The sequence below is a fragment of the Helianthus annuus genome, chromosome 12, assembly GCF_002127325.2.
Source record: "Helianthus annuus cultivar XRQ/B chromosome 12, HanXRQr2.0-SUNRISE, whole genome shotgun sequence".
NCBI lineage: Eukaryota > Viridiplantae > Streptophyta > Magnoliopsida > Asterales > Asteraceae > Helianthus > Helianthus annuus.
The window spans coordinates 145132522-145158390 of NC_035444.2; the positions used below are offsets into that span (position 1 = coordinate 145132522).

Below are 25869 nucleotides of genomic sequence, written 5' to 3' on the forward strand. Positions count from 1 at the left end.
GCTGCATTTGAAGTCGTCGAAGACTGATAAATTTCTGCCATTCTTCTCTTTTGTCGTTTTATCTCTCTAACCAGTCTTCTCTCTTCTCTGTTAACACTCTACCAAATACACACACACTAGGTGTGTTTCTTTGAACAACATCCACAAGGCTAAGTCGCTGGACTCAAAAAGATGTTGAAGAACAAATACACTAGATCTGAAATAGCTCAAAACATGTAGATCTGCACTCATTTACGTCTCCGGTGGGTTTTCTGGTGAAGATCTGACCGAAACAAAACTGAAACGAGCCACCGAGGCTCTGATACCAAATGATAGGTCCGAAACGATCCGGTTTCAGTCTCGGTTCGGTGAAAAATAGCGAGACGGGTGATTTGAGCCAAGAACAAACGAAAATGAACAAGAAAGATGGAAACTTTAAGGATTGGACCAAAAGATATTTTCATTGATATTGATAAAAGATTACAAAAGATAATCATCCACCCCGGGTGAGCTCCCCCGGGGTGGTGGTTCACAAATGCACACCTCACAAATGAGGTTTACTAATCTATATATAGCCCCTTGAGCCTTGTCCTCCAAGCAAGCCGCCTCTTGCTTGGAAAACCTACTAAACTCGCTAAAGCGCCCAACTAAAATAACTAAAAACGTTATCATGTACAAAACAATAAACTCGCTAAATGACGTCGCATTAATTGATAGCATCATTCTCGGGAGAATATTGTTGGGTCAAAATGGAGAATGATGTTATCAATTAATGCGACGTCATTTAGCGAGTTTATTGTTTTGTACAGGATAACGTTTTTAGTTATTTTAGTTGGGCGCTTTAGCGAGTTTAGTAGGTTTTCCAAGCAAGAGGCGGCTTGCTTGGAGGACAAGGCTCAAGGGGCTATATATAGATTAGTAAACCTCATTCGTGAGGTGTGCATTTGTGAGCCACCACCCTGGGGGAGCTCACCCGGGGTGGATGATTATCATTTGTAATCTTTTATCAATATCCATGAAAATATCTTTTGGTCCAATCCTTAAAGTTTCCATCTTTCTTGTTCATTTTCGTTTGTTCTTGGCTCAAATCACCCGTCTCGCTATTTTTCACCGAACCGAGACTGAAACCGGATCGTTTCGGACATATCAGGAACGTCGTCCCAAACAGTTCACTAATCGGATTTGGGTGATTCCTTCCGATCGGGAGAACCAAGTATTGACAAAGTTCTGTTGCTTAACTCGTTATCAAAACGCCTCGATAAAAGCGACAAAACAATCAAAGACAACCAAGTGTAAGACGACCAGGACGACCAGGACGGGGTGTCGTCCGAACGGACAGCCAAACCGCACGACTGGGCTATCCGAACGGCTTACATCTTGGGTCCCACACTTAACCAATTTATACCAACTTTTGAAGTCTGAGTGTTGAACGAGTTGTTGTCCGATCGGACTACCATCCGATCGAACTACCATTCGAGTCATGAGACATTTGAACTTCACAACTCAAACAATTTTCAACATGTTTAATGCACTAGGAATTGCCACCCGATCGAACTGCTGTCCGATCGAGTGACAACCTGCTGTGAACTTGTTCTCACTGAAGTGCCCAACCAATCGGGTTGCCGGCCGATCGAACGACCGTCTGATCGACCGACCTGAAATGTACAGATACATCAATGTTTTCAAAATACTATGATAAAAATTTCAAAAGTCAAACCATCATACACAAACACATCCTTACCTAAAGGAAGAAACAATCCACTCGAAAGGTCACCCAACCGGATGACCATCCAGGCGGACTACCAACCGAACGAACGGCTGTCCGATCGGACTGCCATCCGATCGACCAGCTCTTCGACCCACCAACACTTGTTTTCATTTTACGCGTCACTTATCGTTATGCTATCAAACTATTCAGGCTAACCCAACTCTCAAGCGCTCCCTTCAATCCATCAATCGCTGTGAGTATACTCGATCCCTTTTTGCTTTACGCACTTTTGGGTGTTACATACGTTACTTATACGAAATCACGTCGAACACACTACGCAATACTTTTAGCGCTAACCGTTACCGCATGTTATACGTGACTTAATCAATGCTTGTTTGTTATGTTTACACATGGAATGCTGTCTACCTGCCTTAGCAACGATAGTACTATAGTTTGGACTCAGCACCCGTTCACTCGGGGGTTGTTAAGGACAATTATTTGCATGGATTACAGTGATGATCATGTATTACGAACTGCCTTGGGCAGTCAACCCGCAGTCATTGGTATCGATAGGTTCATGTCGATAACTAACATGCTTCGTTTTACTCAGTGTACGTGCTGGTTATGCGTAAACTATTTCGAACTCTATACGCTATTATCAAACTTGTATGCTCGCCTTTACACTATGTGTATTGACTTTATTTTAACGTATGTGACAGGTGCTTAAGGTGTCTATTTGCTTGGAAATAGGCTAGGAAAGATTCTTAGAGACCAACAAATAGTTGTCTGTACTAATGAAACCTGAGTTGTCGGAACAGAACAATTTGCCTAGATTTGTACTGTAATAATTATATTATCTTATATGACATGGTATGGGACGTGTTACTTAAAATATTTGGTAAATATAATTGTTATGGAAACTTCTGGACAATCTTTTTCGCTCAGTGCCACGCCCCGATGTTTCCGCCATCGGTTGGGGTGTGATAATGTGGGTCTGTTCACCGAGGAAGAGTCCGGTGAAGAGGAGAACACGGGTGGTCTCCGTGAACTCTCAAACAACATGCGCCAGACAGCATGGACTCAAATCGGGGATGGTGCATATGATCCAAGTGTCACAAAGAGCTCTCAGTTGTGGGACCCCCTCTACCGCTACATTCACCAGGTCCTTAGCAACTCTCTAAGTCAAAGGCGTGATAGCACCGGTGTTATCAACTTGCGTGATCTTACGGTCTTATATTGCATCCACAACCGCGTTCCTCTTGATGTCACTCACCTACTCCTAAGGAACATGCATCTGAACCAGTTGGCTTCCTCCCCGACACCAATCTTCTTTGGGGGATGGGTCTACCGCCTCTTCAAGACCTATGTTCAACGCATTCCAAAATCGTTCCGTAAGGGTCCATGCTCGGGGAAGGTAAATTAGGATGTTTGTTATGTTATGTATGGTGTAGTTTTTAGAAAAACAGGTACCCAGGAAGCTTGGATGCACTAATCATTAGTGCTACATAAGCCCGGAAACAGGAACCAAAAGCCAAAACCTGCAATCATCAATTGCAGATTGCCACCACGGGGCCGTGGTCAGCAACCACGCCCCCGTGCCCACATCCCTGGCCTGCTATTTTGTCTGAACCCTGCTCACCACAGGGTCGTGGCCACCAGGCACGCCCCGTGGCCAAGTTTCTGTAAGTTTGTGTTACTGGCACTCTGACCACGGGGCCGTGCTCAGCCAGCACGAGGCCGTGGCTAGGTGCACAGTAATACCAAATCTTGTTTTTCAACACATTTTTACACATTCAATCAACCTAAAAACTTATTTTTGGGACACATTGGGGACAATGTGTAATTTAAGTGTGGGGGGGTGCTAAAACCTTGAATCTTGCAAGTCCTAATAACAAGCCTTACACAAAACTCTATTGGAACCGCTAATCACTCCAAATTTTTTTCAAAAATTTTCATTTTTTTTACTTGTCTTGGTTTAATTTGGGAATAACAAGTTCTAAAAAGGTTATATTTTTACAAATTTACAACCGATAGCGTCGTAATAAAAAGAACCAAATAAGAAAATTATGAAAAGGCATGACAAATCTAATTAAAATTTGATTATATATACTTGATCACATTATAAACCCATTCCCACAATAAGTGAGTTTTGAGCCTTTATTGAGCATACGAGCATATATCTTTAAATTAAATGCTCATTTTTCGTTTCTTGTGTGAATAACCGCTTGGTTCTTACGACTCTAGAACTTGCCACGATGATATATTCCCGGTCTTACCAACTTGAACCCAAGTAACTAAATGATAGAGGCATTAGGACTTACCCATTTTCCTTTCAACACCATTATTTTTCATTTTTCTTATCACCTCCCCAAAATCTCCCTAGTTAACCCCTTTGAGCCTAAACCTTTTCATTTCAAAACCCACAAAACAAACACCCTTTACCCACCAAAACCTTTTTCTTTTCAACCCCTTTGTTTTAGTAAAAAGCTCGGTTATCTTATGACCTATCAAAAAAAAAAAAGTCTTGCAATAAACAAACAAGTTCCTCAAAGAAACCTTGTTTGAATGTGCTTAGTTTAAATAAAAGTCACAAAAACAAAAAGTTTTACGACGACCGCCGCTTTTTACGCTTTTCGCCATTTCTACTAACCAAAAACCACATACCCTTAGCCCAAGCCTAATTCCCCAAGTCCTCTTGATATTTACGAAGGTTTATAGTTAAAAAGGAGGAGGATTGATCGCTTGGTAAGCATATGGTAAAAGTAAGTTCCATGCCGGTCTCGAGTGTTTCACAAAAATACATCTTTGGCCAAGTGTTGAGTGATCTCCCGCGAGGTATGTGAACTTGTATATAAATGCAATTTTAAAGAGGCATGTTATGCCCAAATAAGTACTTTTTCGTATAAAATATTCTAAATAAAGCATGACGAATAGGATCGTAAATAAAATAAAAATAAAACCCAATAAAAGATCGTGGATTCCCGACACTCAAGATGACCTCAAAAAATTCTCCTCTACCTCTTCCATTTGAGTGTGTACAACCACATATTAAAGAGTTTTGCTTGAGGACAAGCAAAGATTCAAATGTGGGGGTATTTGATGTGTGCAAAATGTAACATATAAATTACATCAAATGAGGCATAAAACTAACCCTTTTTAGTACTAATGTTGGAAAAAAACATGTTTTTGTCTTCCTTTTGAATTTACATGACCAAAAGAGCTTAAACGAACAAAAGGAGAAAATAAGTAGCCAAAACCAACATAAATACAAAGAAAAGGAATAAACGTGACATGCTCGACCCCTCAGCATCATCCCCAAAGTAAAAACAAGAAATCAGAAGACTAACCACGCGACCGTGCCCAGCTGAACACGGGGGCGTGGTCAAGGTCCTACACAAAAGACAAACTGTAGAAGCTTCCACGCCCACCACGGGGGCGTGCCCAGCTCAGCACGGGGCATGGTCAACGCAAAGATACGTAGAATCTTGCCAAATCTTGATAGTACATATACGAAGTTGACCACGGGGCCGTGCCCAGGGGACACGGGGTCGTGTGAGGCCCTCTGCTGACACTTGCATTTAATGAAGGAAGAGAAAAGGCTTGCCATGGGGGCGTGACTGCTGGACACGGGCCCGTGGCCAGAGTACTATGTAGGCTATAAATAGGGGTGCTTGGCTCACTTTAAAGGCATCCCTTGGCAAGCCACTACTCTCCCACTTTGCCACCACCACTACAACACCAACACCCACCACCATCATCCATCATCCATCTTTAGAGTGTGCAGTAGTCTCGGGATCCAAGATTGATTGTAAGGGTTCTTGCCAATCAAAGGCCATGTTTGGTTAAGCCTGTTACATCACTTGGTGAAGACAAGTCTTTTATGTATTACTTTTAATTTTTAATCTTTCGGCACTTTTTACTTGGTTTTGTATTAATGACTTTAATAACTAGTTTCTTATGTTGAAGGTGAATTCTTCCTATCATTTTTCCGTGGTGTCTTGAAGTTACTTTACTGTCTATATAAAGTAAAAGATTGCATTATTCATGTTTTTACGGTCTATATAAAAGCATGTTGACTACCTGGTCGGGGGTTAGGAGAATGGTTTGGTAAGGTTCTTGCCTTGTTTAGTGTATAGATCCTGCAATGACCTGGTTCAAGCTTACTAGGACCTCCTTCAATACCCACTGGTATTGGATGGCGGGGGTGCGAATAGATTGAACCTCTCATATGTAAACTACTATTAATACATTAAACCGGCTTCTTGGGATTGTATCCTTGCTGACTCAAACCACTTAGCCGAGGGTAACGTCACCTTCAAAAGAGGGGCCTACCACTTTTCGCATTAATAACTAACTTAATCATCTTTCAATATTCCGACCCTTTGGGATTGTATCCCTACTGACTCAAACCACTAGGTTGAGGGTAACTTCACCTTCAAAAGAGGGACATACTACTATAACTAAGATAATCTCTTAAAAAGTCCGAAAGTGCAAAAATCATCAAAGGATACATTAAAGGTGAGTCGGATCCAAGTGATTCATCTTGTCTATCTGTTTTTATTTTATTTTTATTTGCATTTTTAGTTTTTATCTAAAAAACTTTTCCAAAAAAATTTAGATTGATTAGACATTGAGGATAAACCGATACTAAAAGCTTTTGTGTCCTTGGACGACCTCGGTATCTTACCAACGCTATACTACGCTCATGATGGGTGCACTTGCCCAAGTGTGTGTTTAGTGTTAGTAGAATATCGTGTTTTATAAATTTAAAACTTGACTAATGTGTAAAATGGGCTTAAAATATTAATAAAAACATATCATACCTAACGCACACCAGTCTTCTGTAATCTTTAGCATCCATAGACTGACCATTATCATCCTTTGTAATTTTCAAGCTTGGATCAAGAGGACAGTGCGTTAAATTACAGTCTTGTATGCTTGCCTCCTTGAGTAATTTCATTGCATAACCCTCTTGTTTGAGACTAATCCCCTTCGGCCCTTGGTATATTTCTATACCCATATAGTAAGTAAATAAATCGAGGTCACTCACTTCGAACGCCTTTGACATTTGTTGCTTGAACTCGAGAATCTCGTCAATCTTGTTTCCCGTCACTATCATATCATCTATGTAGACACATATCATCAACAAAGATTTTGATGTATTCCTTTTGTATACGGCTTGTTCTTGTGAACATCGGGTGAATTTCATATTTTTCAAGATCTTATCCAACTTTGTATTCCAAGCCCTTGGGGCTTGGCGTAGACCATAGAGATCCCTTACCAACTTGCAAATCTTGTGTTCATGCCCCAGCTTCTTTGCTCAACATAAATATCTTCTTGTAACTCTCCGTTTAGAAAAGCGGCTTTTACATCGAGATGATGCAATTCCCACCCATTAGAAGCTGCTAAAGAGACAATTAAATGTACCGTTTCAAGTTGGGCAACCAGAGAAAATACTTCGCCAAAGTCAACTCCTTGCTTTTGCACATATCCCTTCACAACCAAGCGTGCCTTGTACTTATTAACGGTACCATCCGAGTTACTTTTTATCTTAAAAACCGACTTGAGCCCAATAGTCTTCACATTCTTTGGAGGATCGATCAACTTCCACGTAACATTCTTTTCACTTGAATCAATTTCTGCCCACATAGCTTTGACCCAATCTTTATTCTCTTTAGCTTCTTGAAAAGTTCTTGGTTCGTCATCTTGGATCAAAAGTAACTCCAAGTATCTAACTTGTTGGTTTAAAGTTGAATTCTCTTTAGTTTCCCTCGAGGTCTTGTGGACCTCCTTAAGGGCGGATTTTCATCTTCATGCTCGGAATTCAAATTTGATATTCATTCTGTCGCTGAAGCTGAATTTTCAGTCGCTGACTGTGTCGCAGAAGCTGCAGGTGTCGCTGAAGTTGTCACTAAATCTGTCTCTGTATTTATGACACTTGCTGTTGTTGTCGCTGAATCTGTACCACTTGCTAAAACTGTCGCTGAATCTGAAGCGGCAGAGTTGCTGCTGTCGGGAATAACTGAGTTGGTCGCTAAAATTGCTCAATTTGTCACTGCACCAGAAATATCATAAAAAACATCAAAAGTACCAGTTTCAGATGATTTTATTGCGCATTTTTTGTGAGGAAAGTTACTCCAACTTCATGCCCCTTTTCATCAAAAATGACATCCTAACTTACAACAATTCTCCAGATAATCGAGTCATGTGACCTGTATACTTTAGAAGCCGGTTCCACTCCGAGATGAACTAACTTTCTTGAACGATCATCTAGCTTTACTTGGGCCCGGTGACTTTTGCATAGGCTAGGCAACCAAATACTCTAAGGTTACTTATGCTTGGCTTTTGGCCCTTTTAAGCTTCATACGGAGTTTGGTTCAATGCTCGTGCCAGAGTTCAGTTGATAAGATAAGTAGCATGCCTCACCCCTTCACCCCATAAATAATTCAGTACCCCCTTCGCTTTCATCAAGCTCCGCGTCATCTCCATTAGGGTTCGGTTTTGATGTTCTTCCGCACCATTTTGTTGCGATGTGTATGGAGCGGTTAACTGTCTGACTATGCCTTCCGTTTCACACAAAGAATTAAATGCACTGGAGGTGAATTCTCCTCCATAGTCAGTTCATAAAACTTTAATCTTTCACCACGATTGTTTTTCCACCATAGCTTTAAACTTCTTGAAAAAACCAAAGGCTCCCCCTTTCTTTTACAACATAAAAATCCACATGTATCGTGAATAGTCATCAATCAAAAGAAACATGTACCTATTTCCGGCTATGGTAGATGGTGTAATCGGCCCGCATAAATCACCATGAATCATTGCTAATGGTTCGGTAGCCCTGAAGTTGCTTGCCACTGGGAAAGGTAACCGTGATTGCTTACCAACCAAACAATTCTCTACACCGCTCCACCAATTCATCTATGCTATCGAATTTCTAAGGAAACACTTATATGCGAGATATAATGATTAACCCTATTAAATAAGATGTTATGCATAGTTTTGGGGCCAACTAAGATCTTATGATTGTATACGGGCCATATAACGTTATACGGGTCATATACAATGTTTATTATTTTTTTATTCGCTCGATACTCAATATACGAGCACTGTTTTTGTCTTGTATACGGGCCGTAAAACTGTATACTCCCGTATAACAATTTTTTTAGTAGTATATGTGGAATTGACGAAATTGCAGTCGGTATGTGTTCCGAGATTAAGTTTACTTTGCTTTTGCTTCATGTTTATTAACTGGCCGTTTGCTTGACATCAAACGTATAAACAGTAATATTAAACGTACGGCAAATAAATGTATAAATAAATGTTATACCTGATCGGTTTCAAACTCACTAGGTTCCTGGTCACCGTTTGGACCCTCAGACGGTCCACCACTACCGGGAGGAGATTGAAAACTACCGGGCATCAGTCCACCACTACCAGGAGGGGATTGAAAACTAACAGGCGACGGCAGATAATAACCAGCATAATTACCCTAAAAGGCATCCAAACCCCAAGGATCCTGACTTGCATCAGATGCAAGATTGAGATCGAACGGAACATTTAGATCAAACCTGGATTGTAATTTTGATTGTTTTCATAATTCCTCTGATTCGACTCGCTAGCCGAGTCACTACCGAAAAAGTTACCGTCACCTCAAAACGACATAGATAACGTAATATAATTTGAATACAGAGAAATATAGAAGACACGAATAGAAGTTGAATGAAAATAAATAAGATTAGTGGTGTTTATATAGAGGTTTTTACGTAATATTACATCATTCAAATGATTAACACGTGAATCGAGGAATCTAACGTCTAATCGCATAACTCACACGAGAATCGAGGAATATAACATCAAATCGAAGAACCTTACGTCTAGTCGCACGCATATCGAGGAATAATACGTCGAGTCTAACACTTATAATTAAAAAAATACAAAATTCGAATTATATTATATGGGCCGTATAACCTTATACGACCAGTATAAAGATATCGTATACATTATATACGACCAGACATAAATTTTATTCTCACATATTGTATACGGGTTATACGACCCGTATACACTGAGAATAAAATTTTACCTTGGTGATTATTAGTTCCCTAAAATATCTATTCAGGATCCATCATTTGCCAACGTGGCAAGGCAATTGGTTCATTTAACAATTGCTATCTATCTTTCAAATCCTCATTATAAATAGGCCCACCCACCCACCCTCACTTTTCATGCAACAAGCCAGCCAACAATGGGTATTTGCACTTCTTGCCACTCAACCTCCGTCGTCACCGCAAAACTAATATTACCCGACGGCAGATTACAAGAATTCATCTACCCCACCAAAGTTCACCACGTCCTTAACAAAAACCCTTTAATCTTCATATGCAACGCCGACGAAATGGACTTCGACGACGTCGTTTCCCCCATCAAAGACCATGAGGAGCTTCAACCTGGGCACCTTTACTTTGCCCTTCCCCTCAAAAGGTTGAAGCACCCGCTTCAACCTGAGGAGATGGCCGCATTGGCCGTCAAGGCCAGCGTCGCACTGGCAAAATGCAGCGCTGGCCAGCGTCGTAAAACAAATATTTGTTTTACGACGTCACGGGTTAAGAGTTCTAGTAGGGTGGCGGATGTTGTCGGGTTGGGCCGGAGGAGTTGCCGCGGTGGCGGTGGCGGTACCGGTGGTGGGAAGAGAGGGAGCTTTAGGGTTATGTTGAGTGCTATACCGGAGTGAAGTTTTGGTAAAAGTTGAGTTGGTTGGTTTAGTAGATGCGGTAAATTAGTTGCTGATGTGAATTGGCGATTACTTTTGTGACGATGTCGTTTTTTAGCCGTTCACTTTGTTTACCTTTACCATATTGGGAATATTGTCACTTTTTTACCGATGATATGGGTTGCTATGGAAATGTAATGTCTTTGTTTTCGTATGTTGGCTTTTGAAAGAACTTTGTTTTTGATATAAGAAGTTTATGTTAAGATAATAGTGCGAAAATTTCACAGAATAGTAACCAAATTTTAAAAGTGTTCTAATTAGGTCACTGGTGTCGTTTTTATCACAATTAGATAACTTAACATTTAGATTGAGCCATGTCTTTTTTTCCACGTGTCACGAAAAAAATGGAGCATAAGATGCTGGGGTCGAATTATTTTAATATATGAAATTATATTTATTAAAAATAAAAGCCATTTAATTATATTAAAAATTAAAAAAAAAAACAAGTTACAATCCACGTTATCACTCGACGTTAGCATCAAATAAAAGAAAAAAAAAAGAAACAAAAATTCACATCACTACGGTTACCTATGAAATGGATGAAAAAACACTTAATTTTAATAAAGAATGAATGTTGAGTGACCTGATTGGAATACGTTTGAAACTTGAGTGACCTAATTGGAATATTTTTGAAACTTGATTACTATTCTAAGATAGTTCTATAGTTAAATGAAAAGTCTATGTAAATTGTAATGTATGACGAATATAGGGTTGTAATGTAACATGAGCATCCTGGATTCATAGTTCTTTTACTGGTGTAATTATGTTTTTGTCTAATTGTGTTTGTTTGTGTGGATGTTAAATTGAACTTTTCTTTTTAGAGTCGGTAGGAAGTTGGAATTAATCAAAATTTCAAAAATATTTTACTTTAAATTCAAAAAAGACATACGGTGATAATTACATAAACAGTTTTCTGATTTAGTTACTGCTAGAAGTTTCAAATAATTTCAAAGTCCCACCAATGGGGTGGTCAGGTGGTGGTCTCATCGTGTGTTACGTTAGAGAGTTCTTCTCTTGTGGCGGTTTGGTTTCTTGGGGGAACGCTCAAGTCAAACTCTGAAGCCAGCGTGGGCCCGATAAGACAACATAGTCTGGCTGAAATAGGGCAATGTGGCTCTCCAATTTGTAGAGTGCGATAACCTATTACAAGAAAGCCGTTGTTCCAAAAAAAAAAACCTAACTTTACTAAGCACAATGTAGATCGCCTCTAAACATATATAAAGCCATGGGTAATCCCATGGGCGGATCTATGTTGCGGGTAGGGGTTACACGGGATACCCCTTCACTTTCTTAGCGAATTGAAAAAAGAATGTGTTTTTTTTTGTATTTGTATTTGCATCTTTCCGAGGACATGGTCCAAGATAGGACTTCATGGAGGCGTAGGATTAGGGTTAAGGACTTCTAGAGGATATTGCAGTAAGGTCTTAGGGGTATTTTAGGTACGTAGGTTTTTCTTATTCTTTAAGTGACTTTACCAGCGATTGACTTCTTGTGTTTATGCCGGAATGAGGTTGTATGCTATTATACATGATTTACATTATACTGTGTCACTCTGATCACTTTCTTGGTATAGGTGACTTCTTTTTTCTATATTCTATTTGTCTATATTCTTTGACTTGATGTGTTGGTATGTTATTCGTCTTAGGGCCGAGGGTCTCTTCTGGAACCAGCCTCTCTATCCCTAGGGATAGTGGCAAGGTCTGTCTACATCCCACCCTCCTCAGACCCTATAAGTAGCTTTGCTATTTGTGAGATTTACTGGGTATAATTGTTGTTGTTGTATTTGGATACCCTTAAATAAATATTAAGATACCTCTAAATATGATATTAGGGAAAGATGAAGAAGAAAAATGAAATATTTCGAAGAAAATTAAGATCTTCGGTCGAAGAAGATGACTTTTCGTTTCTTATAACCAAAAGGTAATAAGGTTTTTTTCCCCTGGAAAGTGGGCTGCAAGCCTACAACCCATGTGGGCTCACCAGCCAATCGTTTTCTATTTTATTTATTGTTTACGATTTTAAACTACAATTTAACTTTGATGTCTTACATATTTACATATTTTTTTTAACCGTAAATTTGGATCACTGACGGACCGCTAGAGTATCATTGTATCACCAGCAGAATCACCTGATCATATCTATCTCCACTAGGCATAATGCCTATACACCAATTCAGGAAGAAACCCAATAAATATGGAAAAACCTCCTTGTGGGAATCGAATTCAGGACCTTTTGATCCTAACATCTTATCACACCCCTAAGATGTCACTAGGCTACAAAGCCATTGAGTTTACATATTATTACTCCGTATTTAGTAATAATTATTGTCTATTTGTTTATTAATCAACATATTCTCTCTCTCTCTCTCTCTCTATATATATATATATATATATAGGTAGAGGATCCTGTAAAAAGTGCTCAAAGTGTGAGAAGTGTAAGAAGTGTATTATAACACTATATATAATACTATATAACACCATATAAACACCGTATAACAATATATAACACCATATAATACCATATAACACTATGTAAAACTATATATCATTATATAACAAATATAACACTATAGGTTGTCTGATAGCATGTCTATTATAGATGTATAGTGTTATATTTGTTATATAATGATATATAGTGTTACATAGTGTTATATGGTATTATATGGTGTTACATATTGTTATACGATGTTTATATGGTATTATATAGTATTATATATAGTGTTATAATACACTTCTTACACTTCTCACACTTTGAGCACTTTTTACACTATCCTTACCCTATATATATATATATATATTAATTCATAACATGGAGAGGAATAGTAAGTCTTTTTTCCTTTTTTTGCATGGCAACTCTAGGGTTTTCATTTTTGTAACAAAACTTTGGTTTTTTATAATTTGCCACAAAACGTAAATGAGTTAAGTTTTTTTATTACTTTTTATTTTGCGTTTTTTTCCGAATTTGATCGTCATTTGGTTGCTACTTAGCACGGAGTTTGGTGGTCACATTTGATCCCTTGGATTTATTTACCCTCTCGACTTTATAATATGTGTCGGTATAAATTCGACTCCGTCTATGTTTTACGTCACTTAGTGTTAGAAATTCGTGTTTTTATCTTACGCTTTTTTCTGGTTTTGGTCATCGTTTGCTTGCTATTTAGCATGGTTTTACGCCCCCAACCCGCAATGCTGGTAGCATGCTTTTACACCCCCGACACCGCAACGCGGGGGGGCTAGAGGAATAGTAAGTCTTTTGTCCTTTTTCTGCATGGTAACTTTAGGGTTTTCATTTATGTAACAAAACTTTGGTTTTTTATAATTTGCCACAAAACGTATATGAGTTAAGTTTTTTTATTACTTTTTATTTTGCGTTTTTTTTTCCGAATTTGGTCGTCATTTGGTTGCTACTTAGCACGGAGTTTGGTGGTCACATTTGATCCCTTGGATTTATTTACCCTCTCGACTTTATAATATGTGTCGGTATAAATTCGACTCCGTCTATGTTTTACGTCACTTGGTGTTAGAAATTCATGTTTTTATCTTACGTTTTTTTCTGGTTTTGGTCATCGTTTGGTTGCTATTTAGCATGGTTTTACGCCCCCAACCCGCAATGTTGGTAGCATGCTTTTACACCCCCAGCACCGCAACACGGGGGGGGCTTAAGACTAGTTTTTATCATTTAATCAACTTATTATGTATTAGTTTATTAATTTTTTTTATTTATTAGTTTTTTTAGAGCTTACTACTTATAACAATCTTTTATCATAGGTTATTCATTTTTTAAAGGAATAATAGATTTTAATAATTCTAATTATTGCCTATTGCCCGGCAACGTTCTCAACTTCAAAAATTCCCACTGGCGGTCCCATCTTTTCACATATTGGCCTTCAATAGACCCTGACTAACAGAACGCTAACGTCATTTGTCTCCGATTGCCGGAAAAACGTTTTTGGCCGGAAAACTCCATTTTGACCGGAAAACTCAACCTTCTCATCTCAAACCTCTTTCTAACCTTATTACGCCCTTTAGGAACCTTTTCTAGTAAAAAGCCCCAATTATTAAGGGCGCCGGAAAAACTCCTTTCTCGCCGAAAAACTTCTTTTTGGCCAGAAAACTCAACTTTTTAGACGGAAAACTCAAAGTTTTCATCCCAACCCTGTTTATAACCATAGATCGGACCTTTAGAAACCTTTTTCCAGCCAAAAACGTTTTTCCGGCAACCGGAGACTAATGACGTTAGCATTCTGTTAGCCAGGGTCCATTGAAGGCCAATATATGAAAAGATGGGACCGCCAGTGGGAATTTTGAAGTTGAGACTATTGCCAATGGACAATAGTTGAGATTATTAAAATCCATTGTTCTTTTTTTAAACTATGTAAATACTAATAACAAGTATACTAAATTAAAGGTCGTGATAAATTATTGGTACATATCATAAGATACAAAAACTTAGGTTAGGATCTAACCCGAACCGAGCCGGAAACTATTATATTCGCTTGTATGAAGTGGGACTGGATCCGCCACTAAGGTGCTGTTTGTTTTTTTTTCTGAAAAGCTCTGCGCAGAGTCTTCTTTCTGCGCCGCGCAGGATACACGTAGACATTTCCACGCGCAGACTGTTTGTTTTTCTGAAGATGTTTCATTAAAAAAGTCTGCGCGAGCTCTTCTTGGTGCAGACTTGGCCCAACCACTTCTAAGATCTTCGAAGGTCTGCAGAGGGTTAAACACCACCACCGTCCACCACTGTCCACCACCATCCATCACCACCACCCACCACCGTCCATCACCACCACCACCGTCCACCACCACCTTCCACCACCCACCACCTCCATCACCACCACCACCGCCCATCACCCACCACCGTCCACCACCCACCACTACCATCTACCACCATCACCGTCCACCACCACCGTCCAACACCACAACCACCACCCAACACCACCGTTCGTACACCACCACTAGTTTATTTTAGAAGTCTACATACGTTAAAAAACAAACAATCTTATTCTTGCAAACTGCAGAGATTGGGTCCACCTCTTCTTCTACAAATGTCTGCAGATGTGGTTCGCAGACTACAGACATTTCACCTCTTAGAAAACAAACAACACCTAAATGTGCGGCAAAAAATGCTCCGTTTTATGACTGTACAGTAAAAAGAATTTTGGGATACCCCTGAATTTTTCTTCTAGATCCGCCACTAGCTAATCCCATGGTAAACTAAGATTTGTTAACCGTAAAGTACACCAAACAAATTAGAACCTTTTATATATCATGTTTATTTGATCACAAAGTATATCAAAGTAACAACCTTTTGAATCACATGCTATAATTGTATGAATCATATCATCTTATGGCTTTGCAATAAGCAAATAACAATTCTGATCAAGATACAGCCATGTAGGGAAATATACAATCCATATGTTTATTAATGGTGAAACTTCATTGGAATCAATAATACAAATTAATTTGGATCTTAATCATTTTACCAAAAGATATGTAAGCATAAGTTTGTCTAAAGCAAATCAATTCCCACGATATCAATATCTATAGCTTGTGTACATGCTTTGAAACATACACCTATATCATATGAAAACGTTGTTTTATTTGTTTTTACATCATTAGCTGATTTTTCCATGTTTAATCACCTGTAATCCACCACAAGAAAGTTTTTAAATATGATAAAACTCCACACTTATAAACATATGATTTTTTTAAATAAAAATAACATATATAAATGTATATGAGTGACAACAAAAGCGATGATTGAAAAAGAAAATATATACTAAAAAACCAGTAGATTAGAAACTTTGATATTCCACTCATTTATTTCCCTTTAAGTAATGGTGTGGCCGCAAATCTTAGGTCGTTATTCCTTTATTTGCTCTGAAAAATACTATTTTTATGGGATACATGTCCCAACAAAGCAATAATTGCAATTTGTAAAAGAAAAATAAATCATCAAGTTTGTTTCCTATTTCATATTATTAAATCATGTTTCATACTACTTCAATACTAAATGATTAATATAAACAAGTTATATTAGTTGATGTGACATCATGTATACATATTTACTAAGCATTTTATCCTTATATATGCCATCTAGGGATTTTCACGCAAATTGGTTTTTAAAAGCGTTGATTGAGATCTTTTAGTGATATTTGACAATTTTGCAAAATACAAGCCGAAAATAGAAGAAAACTGCCAAAAATAGCTAAACACTATAGTGCAAGACGTTTGCAGGTCCGTGCTTCCCAAAGATAGCACTAGAATCAGAAACTCAGGCGATGCAAGCCAGTGCCGACGGTATGCACGCTCGTGTCGGCATAATTTGTACGAACACGCCATGCGTGCGCATGTGAACCCCGTGCTCATTGAATTTTTCCCTTGCATGCACAACCGTGCTAACCAAGTCTAAGAATAGTACAAGTACGAGAACGGTCAGTAGGCCATGACACGCTCGTGCTTCCTCATACATGATTGTCTTGGCCATCTATTTGCGCTATAAATTGAAGGGCCCTATTCACCATTTGAGCATCCACCCCCACAACACCACAAGTTCCAACAACACTCTAGAGAGAAACTTTAGCGGTTCTAGTTCCTTTTCAAATCCATTCTACCACGTCAACATGGTTGTCTACTTAGATCAAGCAGCACATTTGTAACACCATACTTCAGCTTTGGTTGATTGCTAGTGATCATGCCATGGTTAATTCACCGAGTGTTGGTTATTGTATAGTGGCCACTTGTGGCTAGTCTTATTGTATTAATTTGGTGTAGATGACCTTGATGTTATTTTAAATACTTAAAAGTTATGCTTTTATGTTGTGTCTATACATTGATTTTTTAAACCTGATTATTTGTTACTGAATATGAGTAATAATTAGGTTTTGAACATAGTGCGTGTATGTTCGCCCCATGTGGTCTTTGTACACATTCCAAGATTGTATGTTTTTATACAAACACGATTGTCACATTAGATATGGTGGATAGAGTTTCATCTCTCAAATTTACTATTTTAAAGTCATGAAGATCATAGATATCATGGAATTGGTATTTGTGTCTTTGATTGGTAACTTAACTTTTTCATGGTTATATTTCCGAGTTTATAGTTTCCATTATACGTCCCACGGTATTCCAAGCCAAGAAAAATGGATGTTACACTCGAAATATAATCATGGTTAAAATGTATTTAAATAAGGCTTATGTGGGGTCGTGCATTTTGGTATTGCAAGCAAGTTTGTGAGAGATGTGCGTCCAATGTGGTCTCTCCACTTTATGTTGATGTATGGAGACTTTGGGGAGAGTTCGCCTGATGTGGTCTTTCCAACTAACGACGGGAGACCCTATTTACCACACCATGTAAAAATGCTTCAAGTATCATATTTTGTATCAAGGGGATTCAAAGTGAAAATGATATTTATCTTGATTGATTGACTTCACCCACTTTATTATATGTTTTTAGTTAATTTATGCTTATTTACATTTACTAGCAAAATCCTTCACCCATATTATCTACAACCATTGTAATAAAGTTATCCTTTTGAGTTTATAACAAATTTTTTATTTAGTGATTTTTATAGGTTTCGGTTTTTTATATTAACACTCCACGTGAGTTCTTTTTTATTTACGTTTGACGTGAATTTTGCAACATTGTTTTTTTTTAAACCGATTGAGTGTTTGAAACATTTTCATAAACTGTGTGGTTTTTAAACTTGCCGAAGTTCATCTCTAAATGGAAGTTGCGACGGGTTTTTTATCTATATTTAAACCCAGACGCTGTAATGCGCAACCGCTATGTTTATCTTTATGTACTTTTTAGTTGATATTTTGTTCGAATAACTTGGCTTTCGTAGACAACGACATAACGTTTCTGTGACTTTTAGATACCGTTGCGACGTAGTTTTTTTATCATCACGTTCATGATTTGCTTATTTTTATCTACGTTTCGAACCAACCATGGAGCACGGATGGTATATAACATTGGTGCATTATAGTTGGTGTAAGACCCTGACACGTATTGACAAAAGTTGCAGCGGAAAATTCGTACCATAAAATTTCTTTTCATTATAAGTTTCTTTACATACTTGAAAGTTCGTTTTGAATTAACTCTTTTACAAAATAAAAGCATCACTTGTATTTACAAAACTACATACTCCAACATTCCCGTACAATCTATCTTGTGACTCGATCTTCGATCACTAATCCTCGTGAAGATAATTCGTGATTTGTATAACCTGCACTCACCACATGCATTCATAACATTAGTGCACATTATGTATAAACCAGATTCACTTATGTAAACTTCCGATTCCGTTATCTTTTTAACTTTAAGCATTTCATCTGTATATATATTCCCCAGTGAGGCTTCAATCATGTACCTACATTGCGTTTCATTGTCAAGGCGCACCATTAATAATGTTAATACTCAACGTCTCTAAATCATGCATATATACATTCTTACATACATACATACACTCAGACGCACCTTCATACATACATATATATACTCATCTACAGATGTACCTAACCATACATACACGTACAAGTTCTCGCATACCTCTTACATAACCATACATTAATTACGTGGGTCTTAGAATTAGATTTATAACCCATAATCATCAAAGGAACGATCAAAATCATGTTTGGGAGGCCCGTTGTAGTCCACGGTTAACCTACCTAAGCCCACGACCCATAAATCAACTTAGATAACATTTTTCAGCTTTTTGGACATAGGGAGGGCATCGGCGATGGCCCTAGGGGCGTCGGCGACGGCCCTAGGGGCGTCAGCGACGACCTTTGCATTTACCCGTAGCCAAAAACCTCCGTAGGATGTCAATTAACGCGTTTGGCAAAAACTGATTTTGTAGAGCCCGTCAGCGACGCCCCTAGGGCCATCGGCGACGCCCTCTAGATTTTGCCTTTTTCTGCAGGTTTGTTTCGTCGTCCGTAAGCACTAAAACGCACATAACTTTTTAGCCGTTTACCCGTTTAACCTCCCGTTTCTTCCTACATGCTCGTAATTTGACATTCTATCATGTGAACTTGAAATCCCATATCCGGATTAAGGAAATTCTTAACTTACGCGCTATCGGCTTATTATTCATTTACGATTTATTCGACCCGTTCATGCATTTATCCACATAACTTGTTTGTTTGACCATAACTTCTTATGAACCTAATAATATCAATGACGTCTATCATAAAAGATTAAATTCTAGGATGTCTTGCATCCTCTAAACCCCTTTTCGCTCAAAAGCTTACTTTGACCCGTTAAGGGTATTTGCGTATTTCAATGCATTTGACTCTCAAAAACATACTTTTCGCTTCCATACTTATCCTAATTATTCACTTGATCATTTAACTGGTTTCTAAACATCTTTTAAAGGTCGTTTGCCCGATATACCCACCAAGGGTGTTTTAGTCAACTTTAGCCCCATCATTTACGACGAAGGACTTCAACACATATTTGACCAAATCCCACGATTTAACTATGACTCAAATCTCACATACATGGCTCGGGTCAAAGCTATGACCCGTTTAAATACTTCATTAACTAAGTTGATAATTAATAGCAACGCAAATCCTTTCGTTAACTTGTAATCAAAATTACCATGATACCCCTTTACCCCATTTTAACCATCAAGCACAGTTCTTACCATAGACCCATGTCCCGACCCGTATCGATACTTATCGGAACATCGTACCTTATATATAAACTTGCCATATTCATAATTTATACATTGAATAGGTATTATATAAGGAGGGTGTAAGCTTAACTTACCTAGTGTCCGAATATGCTTCCCGTGCGCATTAGTCCCGTTTGACCTGCTTCTTTCCCAAGCTTCCATGTCGCTTATTAAGCATCAACTATCATATATCATTCTCAAGATAGTTAGCTTACTCATCATTCATCAAAACCTTTTCATCATACGGATCTTGTATTAAGTTTATCATTTAACCTTAAAACATGCTAATCCATCATTTCTTATCCAATTTCTTTAATCATTCACACACATAAACGATTTCAAACATCAATAATATAAACATATTATCATTTTCATCATATCATCAAAACCCACTTCATAACTATTTTGCTAATCACTTACAAGTGATCTAATCTTAAGTTCTTCATAATTTCTTCATGCTTTTTATGTGTGTACTACCTCCTAAGCATAATGTACAACTAGTTCATGCATATCCTTCTAATCTCATACATAATTCATCAATTTCCTCCTTCTAATCAACATGAATCATACATGCATAAACATCAAACTTACTAGTATCACATTTCTTTCAATTCCTCTAACAAGAATCCATCATACAAATCAAAATACATCAATATTAAGCAAGAATTGGACATGGGTGATCATTCAAGTCGTCATCATCACCATAATCAACAGGTTTCATCTCTAAACATCAAATTAACCTAAACCAAGCACAATCCATGTGGTATATGATGATTCTAACACATACTCATTCTTAATTTCATACAATTTCGTCAATTACAACATAACCCACTTCGTGAAAGATCACCAATCTAACTTTTAAGACATACCTTATGATCCCATTGAGAAGGTGATCATTAATCCATACTTGGTTATGGATTTAGACTTCATTTACCCTTCCAATTTGATGATCTTCATGCTTAGGGTTTTAGAGCTCTCATGGAGCTTCCTGGCTCTTCTCGAACACACATACGTGTGTGTGTTTATGCGTGTTTTTCATAAATAAAATTTAACTTTCATTTTGCCCCATTTTAGCCCCTAAAGTTTGCCACTAAATAATATTGGCAAAACTCTTGTCTTTTAATACTTTTAACCACACACTTAACTAGGTTAAATAGCCTAGTTATTTATTTCATGCTAAGTCATATAGGAACATACGACAATTATAAACATTCGGGTTTTGGGGTGTTACAGTTGGGGCAGGAAGGGACGACCGAACCCCCGAGCTTTTCGCTTAGTAGTGGAGAGTATGTAGTTTTCGACCCCTCGTTTTATAGAAATTTTTGGGTACATACGTTTTCGACCCCACGGTCGGAAATCTCAAGCTTCACCACTTATACATAAAGCTCAGCTTCTTGCTATATGTCCGATTCCACTTGTTACCTCTACACCAAACTAGATGTTAGGACTATTTTCTTTTACAACAATGACATTTATTGTTACCTCTACACCAAATTAGATGTTAGGACTATTTTCTTTTGTAATAATGACTTTTATTTAAGGCGATTATCCCTAATATTATACTTTTATGGTACCCTACTTATGTGTTCTCTAGCCACAATTAGTGAGCTAGCACAGCTAGCTACAACTGCACTTGTGATGAGAAAATAAAAGGTCCATATCAATCATAACTATATGGTGATTTGTTATACATATAGTGCCATTAGTGTGTGCTGTATTATTGGGTGTGATGACATACAACACAATGCTACATGCACAAGTGTCCGGTTTTCATGCATTAACAAAGACTGATGGAAATCTAAAATACAACTATACAAGTTAGTTCGTTTTGGTCTATTTTTGGTGGTCTATTTTGGAAATCTAAGTGGTCTATTTAGTTTGACCTGGTTTGCTTTATTTTAAGTGGATTCATACTTCATATTGCCTAAATAGGAGGGGCGGGACCTTCAACCAACTCCCACTCAACCATCTATTTGTATTGAAACAATACATTATGCTAATTAATGAACATCGTGTGTTCAATTTATTTCAAGAGGTAGCATTGTTGGAGAATAAGTTAGACAACTATTATCCTTTTAATAACTATTGGATTTAGTTTCTTAAAAAAAAAAAAGAACACACGTAAACAATTTAGCCAAAGAAAACCATGTCACCAACATGGTAACCCACTAATTAAGAACCACATAGGAAGGGCCGAACTTTATATTCCAAATTTTAGAATAACTATAGATGTTTATTAAACATAACAAATAAATAACTTATTATTTTTTTTTGTCAAAATTACAAAATTTAAATAGAGAAATAATTATAGTCATATATATATTTACTAACAAAATGTGAACAGTGGCCTTTTTAATTAGCATATGCCAACTCCAGCTTCACCCTTCCTAAATCACCAAGATCATGAGCAAGTACGATTCCCCAACTTCAAAGTTGACATGAAGGGGTTGCGGGCCCATCATGGTATCATATACTGTCACACCCCAACCGATGGCGGAATCATCGAGGCGCGGCACTGAGCGAAACAGATTGTTCAGAAGTCTCCACAACAACTATCATACAATTCAGTTATATAACACGTCCCATACCGTGTCCCAAATAATAACAAGTTATCATAGAAATCAACTAAACAATATGGGAACTGTTTCGACAACTCAAATTCTTAATTATTACAGACCGAATTTAAATATTGTTTTAAGACCTCTAGACGGCTATCCGTAAATCTTACTGACTACAGGTGCCAGTACAAGATCTGCAGATAATTATGGCCCTGGGGCAGGTACGTGGACACTGTCCTAAGGTCACAGGCTCCTAGAAGCTTATTATTGCCTCGCTTCCCTAGCACGCTAGTAGCTTAAACACCTGTCACATACGTTAAAATAAAAGTCAATACATATAATGTAAAGGTGAGTACACAAGTTTGATATAGCATATAGAGTTCGAATAGTTTACGCATAACCAAGCACGTACACAAGGGCAAACGATGCATGTAAATTATCAACATGGGACCATCGATACCAATGACTTCGGGTTGACTGTCCGAGACAGTTCGCGATACATGATTACCACCGTAATCCATGCAAGTAATTGTCCTTAGCAACCCCCGTGTGAACGGGTGCTGAGTCCAAACTATAGTACTACGTTGCTAAAGCAGGTAGATAGCACTCCACGTGTAAACATAATAAACAGCAATCATTTAGACAAGTAATACATGCAAGTAGGTTAGCGTTCAAATAGTTTGTGTTGTTTGTGAATTTGATAGATTACGTATGTAACACCCAAAAGTGCTGAAAGCAAAAAGGGATCGAGTATACTCACAGTGGTTGATCGTGGATTGAAGGGAGCACTGAGAATAGGTTAGCCTGAATAGTTCGATAACACAACGATGAGTAACGCGGAAAAGTAAACAATGTACTTGGATCGAGTAGGCCATTCGATCGGACAGCAGTTCGATCGAGTGGGCTGTTCGATTGGTTTGAAAGTCCGTTCGAACATCCATTCGATCGGCCGGCTGGCTCGATCGGCTGGTTCCTTCAAGTGGATTGTTTCTTCCTTTGATGTGAAGGATGTGTTTGTGTATGATGGTTTGTACTACCTTTCATGTTGGCCGATCGAACAGCTGTTCGATCGGTTAGCCCAACCGATCGGTTAGCATTGCATCGTTTTCAAATATGTCACTCGATCGGCTGGCATGCTCGATCGGGTGACATCCCAATGTTTCGAAAAGTCTAAGTGTTTTGAAGTATAGTATCTCATGATTCGAGCAGTAATGATTACAATCGTGTGGCGTAGTCGATCGAACAGTACCTCGTCAATACTACACTTCATGAGTTTGTGGGACTAAGTGCTAGTCGATCGGTTAGCCTAGCCGATCGGCTGGCATAGTCGTTCGGTTGGGCTGTTCGATCGAACAGCCTAGCCGTTCGGCCAGCTTCTCGATTCGGTTAACCTATCACTTAACACTTGGTTATTCCCGTTACTTGGTGTGATTTGGAGATATTTTGACTACGAGTTGAACCACGAAGCTGAAGTCCCTACTTAGTCTACTGACTCGAGCAGGAATCACCCAAGCTCGGCCAGAGTCGGTTTGGAACTTAAGTTTAACGTTTAACCCGTAATCGGTTTATCTCTCGGTAGAACCCGAATCTTGAACCATGTGTTTGTTTAGATTGATTTGTAAATCGGTTCAAGTCCCGTTTTCACCTTTTTGAGTGTAAAAGAGTTGAAAGATAGATGAAAACCCATCTTCCAATCCTTTTCCACCGTGAAATGTTAAGATCTTTGGAAGATTTTAGGTTATTTATGTGGAAATCGGTTAGATCTAGCTTATTCATGGTTGAATGAAGTCAAGAACATGAAGTTCTTGATGAACACCAAGAACACCATGATAACATCACTCAAGAACACCTAGATCTTGGTGATTTCATGGATGAAATCCAAGTTTTGAAAGACAGAAAGATGGAGAATCGATTAATGAACAAAAACGTACAAGGATTAGAGTAAAATACTTACCGGTTTGAGAGAAATCTGGGATTTAGTGAGAAGAAGAGGCTGGTCGGTCAGAGCTTTTCCAAAAGTGGAAAGGTTGATAAAGACAGCCCTATTTATAGGCTTCCAAAAGAGGAAAGGGTCAGCTGATCGAACAGCATCCCTGATCGAGCAGCTGTCCGATCGAACTGTCTGTTCGATCGGCTAGCCTGTTCGATCAGGTTGCCCTGTTCGAGTGGCTAGCCTGTTCGATCAGGTTGCCCTGTTCGATCGGCTAGCCTGTTCGATCAGGTTGCCCTGTTCGATCGGCTTGCCTGGTTTTGAGTGTTTCGCGACGATTTTTGATATTTCGAGTTCGATGAACGATGATTTGAGATTGATAGAATTCCTAATCAAATTACTTTTAGTCCTAACTACTATAACTAACATACAAGCATCCTTACAACCATTTCGGGTTCGATTTCCATTGAGTTTGATTCACCTTTGAGTCTTGATTGATTTGATTGATTCACCACACACCTTAACATAAAAGTAAACATGCACAAGTAACACATAAGGCACACACACACGTATAAAAAGTACTAAAATTATCCACACTTGAGTTCGATGATTGATTTGATTAGCTTGATTATTGATTGACTAGCTTTATTGCATTGTTACTTCCTATCATTCACAGTCGGTCGTTGATTCACAGCTCGATTATCGGTCGATTAGTTTGATTATACAACACTTACTCCAAATAATACGAAAATCAAAATGAAACTAAAATGAAATTAATCTTTATTAATCTTTAATTCCAATAACAGTCAACACTTGACTTTGACTTTGACTTTTGGAAAACACGGGGTGTTACAGTCTCCCCTCCTTTAGGGAATTTCGTCCCGAAATTAGGCCGAGAACCGTACATCGCCGTGTGATTTTACCAATTTGATGCTTCAGATCTATCTGAATAACTGCGGGTACTTGGCCTTCATGTCACTTTCGAGTTCCCAAGTGAACTCCGCGCCTCGTTTGCCTTCCCATCGTACTTTTACAATAGGAATGCGAGAGCGTCTGAGTTGCTTGGTCTGTCGGTCCATGATTTCGACAGGCTTTTCCACGAAGTGTAGCGTCTCATTGACCTGAAGATCGTCGAGTGGTATTATTGCGTCGTGGTCGGCAACGCATTTTCGAAGGTTTGAAATATGGAAAGTCGGGTGGACATTGCTGAGTTCTTCCGGTAATTCGAGTTTGTAGGCA

General features: G+C 38.4%; 1 protein-coding gene across 1 annotated transcript; it reads left to right on the forward strand.

The window, feature by feature from the left end:
• The first annotated feature begins 9917 nt into the window (after nucleotides 1-9917).
• LOC110891752 lies at nucleotides 9918-10611 on the forward strand. Its single transcript, XM_022139340.2, has one exon. The coding sequence runs from the start codon at nucleotides 9933-9935 to the stop codon at nucleotides 10416-10418; it is 486 nt and encodes a 161-aa protein (XP_021995032.1). The 5' UTR covers nucleotides 9918-9932; the 3' UTR covers nucleotides 10419-10611.
• The last annotated feature ends 15258 nt before the right edge of the window (nucleotides 10612-25869 follow it).